This window comes from Seriola lalandi, unplaced genomic scaffold (assembly GCF_002814215.2).
Source record: "Seriola lalandi dorsalis isolate HSWRI2012SDOR001 ecotype SW California unplaced genomic scaffold, Sedor1 jcf7180002054572, whole genome shotgun sequence".
In the NCBI taxonomy this organism is placed as follows: Eukaryota; Metazoa; Chordata; class Actinopteri; order Carangiformes; family Carangidae; genus Seriola; species Seriola lalandi.
This window is the reverse complement of record NW_019525125.1, coordinates 1394439-1401276: the sequence shown is the minus strand read 5'-3', so window position 1 is coordinate 1401276 and position 6838 is coordinate 1394439. Positions and strand designations below refer to the sequence as shown.

The 6838-nt window shown below is 41.8% G+C and overlaps 1 protein-coding gene across 11 annotated transcripts; it reads right to left on the bottom strand.

The window, feature by feature from the left end:
* Positions 1-6: 6 nt before the first annotated feature.
* LOC111663051 (uncharacterized) lies at positions 7-6551 on the bottom strand. 11 transcript variants are annotated; one of them, XM_087176866.1, is made up of 11 exons: positions 6269-6551; positions 5697-5846; positions 4758-5118; positions 4535-4676; positions 3423-4099; positions 3046-3255; positions 2638-2926; positions 2230-2384; positions 1999-2145; positions 1733-1897; positions 7-1643 (listed from the first exon to the last, which is right to left on the bottom strand). In XM_087176866.1, the coding sequence occupies exons 5-7, from the start codon at positions 3685-3687 to the stop codon at positions 2781-2783; spliced, it is 621 nt and encodes a 206-aa protein (XP_087032992.1). In that variant the 5' UTR covers positions 3688-4099; positions 4535-4676; positions 4758-5118; positions 5697-5846; positions 6269-6551; the 3' UTR covers positions 7-1643; positions 1733-1897; positions 1999-2145; positions 2230-2384; positions 2638-2780. The 11 variants fall into 11 exon arrangements, with proteins under 11 accessions (XP_087032992.1, XP_087032991.1, XP_087032994.1 ...); XM_087176865.1 differs by lacking the exon at positions 4535-4676; XM_087176868.1 differs by lacking the exon at positions 4535-4676 and having other exon boundaries at positions 4758-5043.
* Positions 6552-6838: the final 287 nt, after the last annotated feature.

Sequence of the window (6838 nt, the reverse complement as noted above, 5' to 3'; positions counted from 1 at the left end):
GTTCGGTTCCTGACTGGAACATGTTGCTACCCAAAATTACCAAGCATTGTAAATCTATCAAATATCACTTAAGCGATACAAATTGAATGGGGACTTCTTGTGAATACCATACAGCCAAATAGCAGTTCATTGTGTTGTTTAGTGTTTACATAATGTCAAAATTTTATTATTAATAATGAAATAATAATAAACTTTATATAGCAATGTAAGAAATATTTGTAAAAATCACCACACCTAGACAAATACATTTGCATTTACTTTTGGCTAGAATATATTTGATATTTTTACATTTCTGACCAATGAATACAATAAGTATTGAAAGTACTGCAACAATGTAATTCATTATATGCTCGTGTTTGAATAAGTGAAAGATACTTCTGTAGAAATATAGCAAATTACAAATTTCACACCTTAATTCTCCCTCTCATACACACACACCTATAATTATAGCACACATACTAAGAAATAATTGAAGTGTAATAAAATGAATAAAATATGAACTAAAAATAGAAGATAAATAAGGCCAGGAAACTATTAGAATAAGACTAAAATATAACAAGACTTTTTTTTTTCTTTTAAAACTACTTACATTATGTACACAGAGACAGAATGTCACAAATCAATTTTTTTCAAATTTTTTTCCGCATCTCCTTCATCCACTGATCAACTGGCATGTTGGCTTTTTGGGGACAGTATATGTGTCCATAATACTGACTGTGACCAGTTTCCTTATTGGGGGGCTGGTGGCACTGACTACATTTATTTTTTTCAACTGTCCGGGTGTAAGCCCTGCGGGCAGGTGGTGGGGAGGGAAGCAGGCCAGAATGAGCGATCTGTTGGGCTCCAGGTACTTGTGGGGTTAGAAATATAAATGGAGCGATGACAGGGCTGGGGTTGGTGACAACAGGAAATGTGGCAGATGTAGGTGGAGGTGCCGGCTGAGGGAACAACTGCCTCTGCAGACTTCCTCTTGACCACTGCTTGTCCTACTGTACTGTGGGGCAAGTGGTACTGATGCTGGGGGCCAGGGCGTGGGGATGCAGCTGCGGGGCGCAACTGTACAGGTGGGAGAGGCGCAGAAGCAACTGTTTGACCCCTTGAAGCAGAATACTACTGCCCTGCCTCTTCAGTCTCTTGTTGTTCCATTGAACCAGTGTTGTTTGACTGATCTCAAACAACTGCAGAGTAGTGCTCTCTGCATTACCCAGGACCAGCTGCCGGATCTTCCTGTAGTCCGTGACGATCAGAGTCCATCTTGTCAGTGCGTAAATGCCCTGTTTTTTGGGGCTCTTGTGAATGTTACACAGCTCGACACGGATGGACTCTACCAGTCGACTACAGCCTGGCCACTGGGCTGGGGATCCTGAAGATGCCAAGGAACAACGTGTTATGCTTTCCACACCTGGTGTAAATTCAGGTCTCTTTTTGGCACACCTGAAGCATCCTGTGGTAAGGCGGACCTGGTGCCGCGCAGCATACACCGCTCGCTGCTGGTCATATTGCAGAGGGTTCTGCCACAGGGCTTTAATTGTACTGGCCTGTTGGTTGCTGAGTCTTTGGCCAGTTTCACTCCTCAGCCCCACCAAGTACTCTGCCAGGCTGTCCACTCAGTCCATCCCTGGGATACTGCACTCATCAACAGCCTGGAAAATATAAGAGTACATCAAAATCAAGATCACAGACAGAAAAGTAACACATCTGTCACAGTCTAACTTGTCATGAAATGACTTACCAGCTGTTGCTCAGGTTCTGCTGGGGTCATGGCAGGTTCCCCAGAGGGACCAGTAGTTTGAGTGGTGAGAGTAGCTGGCAGGATGGTGATGTAGGGAGGGGCAGAGACTGTGCTGGGGATGACAGCTCTTGGGCCAGAGGATGTGGTGTCGCGCTCATACAAAATCTGTTAAATGTAATAAAATAAACATCAAAATAATATGACGACAAGCAAAACAAGAAGACCATTGACACTTTTTTGATGCAACATTTCACAAAAAGACTTACAGGCTGTTGCTCAGGTGCGGCTGCGGTGATGGTTTGTGACCCAGCAGTAGCTGTAGCAGCAGAGAAAGTGGTTGTGAGGGTGGTGGGGAGAGGAGAGACAGAGGCTGAGCTGGTGGTTGAGGACTTCTTGGTCAGCAAATTGAAAGCCTGAAACAAACAATACAATTGAAATAAAAATTCACACTATACCACAAGTAAAACAGATGATATGTCACATAATAAAACACTTACCAGCTGTTGTTGAGGTGGGGCAAGCGTGATGGGTGGTGAAGAAAAGGGACAAGCAGTTGCAGCGGGCGTGGTAGCTGGAAGGCCGGTGGTAGTTGGGAGGACAGGTGCAGAGCCGGTAGGGAGGGCCGATGGGCCAGAGTGACTATCATGCACATCTGTAAAATTTAATACTCTTTTAAAAACGAATTCTTATAAAACTGCATTTAACTAGAGTTTTATCATTGCCTTTCATCTACATTTCTATTTCTTGATGGCGTTATGTAGTTTTTCTATGTATTTCTGTGAAGCACTTTGTTAACTTGTTTATGAAAAGTGCTATACAAATAGTTTAATATTATCATACAATAAAATCAAAAATCATATGCAAATACAGATATAGTACAATAAAAACATTAGAAGAATTATTACCAGTTGTTGCTCAGGTGATGCTGGAGCAATAGCAGATGCAGGACCAGCAGAGGCCTGAAGAGAGATGGGAGTTGGCCTGTGGGCTGAGCTGGTGGTGACAGATGAAGGTTCAGAGGACAGGTCCAGTACTTCAACGGTTGGGTCTAAACCAGTATCTTCAAAGCCCTCATCTTCCAGCTCCTCCTCGGTGCATCCTCCAGCATCTGATCAGTCTCCTCTGAGTCAGGATGTACATCCTGCAAGGCCTTTCCAGTCTGACGGAATAGGTAATCTATACGTATTAGCTCCCCTGGGACAGACAAGACAATAATAGAGAGGAAAATAAGCTTTCGGAAAATTAATAAAAAAGATTATTCTATTTAATGGATATAACAAATAGCTTCATCATGATTGAAAGCTAAAACTAACCAGTGTAAACAGCAGGTGGCTGAAAAGAGGGGACAAGCTCCCTTCCAAGCACCCTGACACTGTGTGCGTTCACGCAGTGAACAAGGTCTCCTGAGTAGCTGAGCAGGGAGGGAGGGTTGACTGCCAGGGATGCAGCTTCACCATCCTGGTTCCATCTATTGAGTCCTTCCAGGAGGTACAGCTGGAAATTCAAGCTGTTGGCACTTGTTCCTTAAAGTAGTACAAATGAGAGCACAACTACATGTTATTTTGTTGTTTTTGTCATTTGAAAACATTAATTGTGTCACTGTTTCCAGGATACTGGTAATGATAACAATAAAATAAAATGTTGAACTGTAAATATTTAATCTGGCTGATGAATAATGATTCATACTGACCTGGAATGAACCTGTTCACATATAAGTGAAAAGACTCAAGAGATGTGGAACCTCTGGCACACCTGTAGTTCGGTAGGACAATGCCTGCCTTGGTGGTAGTCCCAGTCTCTCTGTAGAGGAGCACACCTGGTTCGTCCTGAATGCACTTAACATGCCTCTGCTGGACTTGCCAGATGTGCTGCATCCTCTCCTGGTCCAAAATAGGGACACCAAGAAAATCTCTGCCCTTGACCCCGATCAACTCGTTAAGAAGCTGTGCAATCATGACAATGGTCTGCTGCTCTCCTCTTGTCTGCCTTCTACAGTGCAGGGCCAGTTCCTCCTTGATGATCTGCGGGTCAACTAGATTTTCAGTGATGCCAGGGACACCTTCCTGTCACAGCTGCTCTCACTTGGCTTGCTGCAGCAAGGCAAGATCTCCTCTGTCCCACTCAAAAATACAGCTGGACAGTTTGGCCATAAAGACAGGGTACAGAGGATATGCATCCTTTGTACATCCAGATGCCAGTCGCCGCATGAAGTGGTAGATGTCAAGCTTGACAACCAGGTCTAGCCATCTGTCATGTGCAGGGATAATACCTCAAGGTGTTGATGTAATGGTGTTGATTGATGAGGCCAGATGCAGAAGAAAAGGCAGGTGCTGGTCCATCATTGGTGATTAGACTGGACTTCTGGTCCTGATACAGACAAACATGCGAAAGGACAATTTCTTTAGATCATACAAGTTCTTTATAATAAAACATGTTAGATCTGTTGTGTGTGTGTATATTAAATTATGAAGATAGTTAGGAACCTGCAAGAAAATAAAGACAGTATGAATATTCTGAGATATATACAATGTGAACACTAGTAACAGTATGAATATTATGAAATGTAAATGAAGGGTAAACACCTAAAGGTACGATAAGAATTCAATGTACACACACACACTATATAACCAACATATTCAGTAGTACAAATGTGGATATACTGTAAAATACAGAACCAATATAGTCAGTGGTATATTCATTACTAAGAATCAATGGTATGGACGTGTATACACTGGGGGTCTGATTTAATCAGTGGTATACACAAGTCTTACTTTTAAAAGTGAATGATAGCATGTTACTCACCTAGATCCTCTTCACTGTGTCCAGACTCTCGATCGACGTGTATTCAGTCGGTCTACTTGGTCCATACAATCTCAATTTACAGTCATCAGTTACAACCGCTAGTAACCGCTAAAATGTCTGTCGATAACGTCAATATCACCACCTGAAATGTTTGTCGGTACGGTTTGTCAGTCGTTGCATTGATTATACTTTTAGCTAAAGAGCCAACCTTGATGCTACTCACCTGGCTAACAGGAAAGTTGCGAGCTCAGCATCAAACCGCATCTCTTTACTCTCAGGAGCCGTCTCCAGCGGTGGAAAGCCACACCGAGATTTACTCGTGTTGCTTCTTTTCTTTGCTGTTAAACGTGGTTTCTTGTCGGGAGCGGTCCTGCGGGATACAGATGGATATTACCTTTTAGGAGGTTCAGCCATTCCTGCGTTTCTGTGATGCTAACTTCAAGCTCTGCCGGAAGTTGTTCTTCGTGGGACTGAGGGCAGACTTGACGCGCCACTGACTCACACAGCCTCTAGTGTCACAAAGTGGTTGTACAATACAGGAAAGGTCAGTGCTGGCTGGTGAGCATGCTCATTTCAGTAGATAACTGAAAAAGAACAGATGGAGGTCTTGATCATCACATCGTCACTGTGGCTGCTTCACACACTGTTGATAGTGTTAATTCATTTTTTAACTTTTTAAACTAATGTTCTGGCCAGATCTTATAGTGCACCTTTACAGCACAACCACCACAGATGACATTTAAAAGTAAAGCTACATGTTCTTTGCCCACATTGCAAACTAACTTAGTTTTGACACTTAAGTTAAAACAAAGACATTGAGCTTAACTAGACTGATATTGACACATTTGATGCATACAAAACATTTTGATTTGCTTTGACAGTATATAAATCTATGCTTGGAATATAAAATACAATCATCCTTTTCCATTATACTTTGATACTACTACATTCAATTTGTGATGTACAAGCATTTGTATTTTGCCCATTTTGCATTCAGGCCAGTAGATGTGGCACTATTCACATGAAGCATCAAGATATAAACCCTTTGTAGAACCACTTTGCTGAGAAAGGAAAACCTCAGACACTGTGGGACTTACATCCGGTATCAGACAGTTGATTTCTGCAAGAAAGGAAATAAAACAGCCCGGGAAATTTTACTTACAGAGTATTTCACTTACTGGTTGCCCACAGAGCCAGGTTTCAGTTCACAGCGTCCGCATATAAAAGTAGTCATGGCACAACGTCTTCCCAGTCTTTAGGTTATGATCCAGCCAGGGGAAAAGAGAAGCAACATAAAACCAGGTGAGGACTCCTGTGTATGAATTTACAGTATTAAATGACAAACCACCACAAGATAATGTTCTAGTATACGTTGTGTATTGTACTCAATACGATACCAGCGATAAGAGGAGACAGAAAATAAGTTTATGAGATAAACCTGAATGTTTTGCTGCATGCAGGAAAGTTCTATCAGCGACTGACTTTTTCTAATAACATGAGAGTGTGATAAGTTAAACTATAATTATCCTTGTCCTGCAAATGTTTACATGTTTGGGACCAGGTACGGTTAGCATAACAAACACTAAGTTACCCGCTAGCTAGCTAGGTTAGCAAAGTGTTAACTGTCTCCTGTTCTCCAGTCAAAGCACATAGGGAAAAAACGAACTAGTTTTTTTTTACTAGCATCATACACATTAAAACTGTAGGACGTTCAGGAAATAAACATTTACTTACCGAAAAAAGCTGTATATCATCATCTCTCCAGTTTGTTAGTGACGAAGAATGAGCCTTAATTACTGTGAACCGAAAACTCATTAAAACTAAATAACTAACAGCAAAACTGTGAGTGCTAAATTATTCTTCCACGGACAAATATTGAGAAAAATAATATTCAACACAACTGATTCAATACGAAACGCTCACGACCCAAGCTCTCCTCCGGTGACTGATCCTCCGGTGACCGACCTCCCGGCCTGCCGCGTCATCTGATCAATCATTGCAGACCAGGTATATCAATCAAACAGCCACGCCCCCAAAAATACCTGTTTTTAAGGCCTAACATTTAATTAATTTGGTGATTATTTTCAGATGGACCACCAGAACACTGAACAAGAAGTGTGAATTTAGCCCATCACACAGTAATGAGTTCCGGAAAAAATTCATCGACTGAGTATTTCATGAGAGAAGTTGGTGTTTTTATAATGAGTGTGTATTGGAACAGAGAATCGAGACAAAGAATGTCACAAATCTATTTTTTATCTGCCCTTTTCTTCCGCATCTTCTCCATCCACTGATCAACTGGCA

Coding starts and splice junctions, on each gene's coding strand:
- LOC111663051 (XM_087176866.1), bottom strand. CDS start 3,687: ATGATTGCACAGCTTCTTAACGAGTTGATCGGGGTCAAGGGCAGAGAT. Junction 3,256..3,422: donor TGTGAACAGGTTCATTCCAG/GTCAGTATGAAT, acceptor TACTACTTTAAG/GAACAAGTGCCAACAGCTTG. Junction 2,927..3,045: donor GCCACCTGCTGTTTACACTG/GTTAGTTTTAGC, acceptor TGTCTGTCCCAG/GGGAGCTAATACGTATAGAT.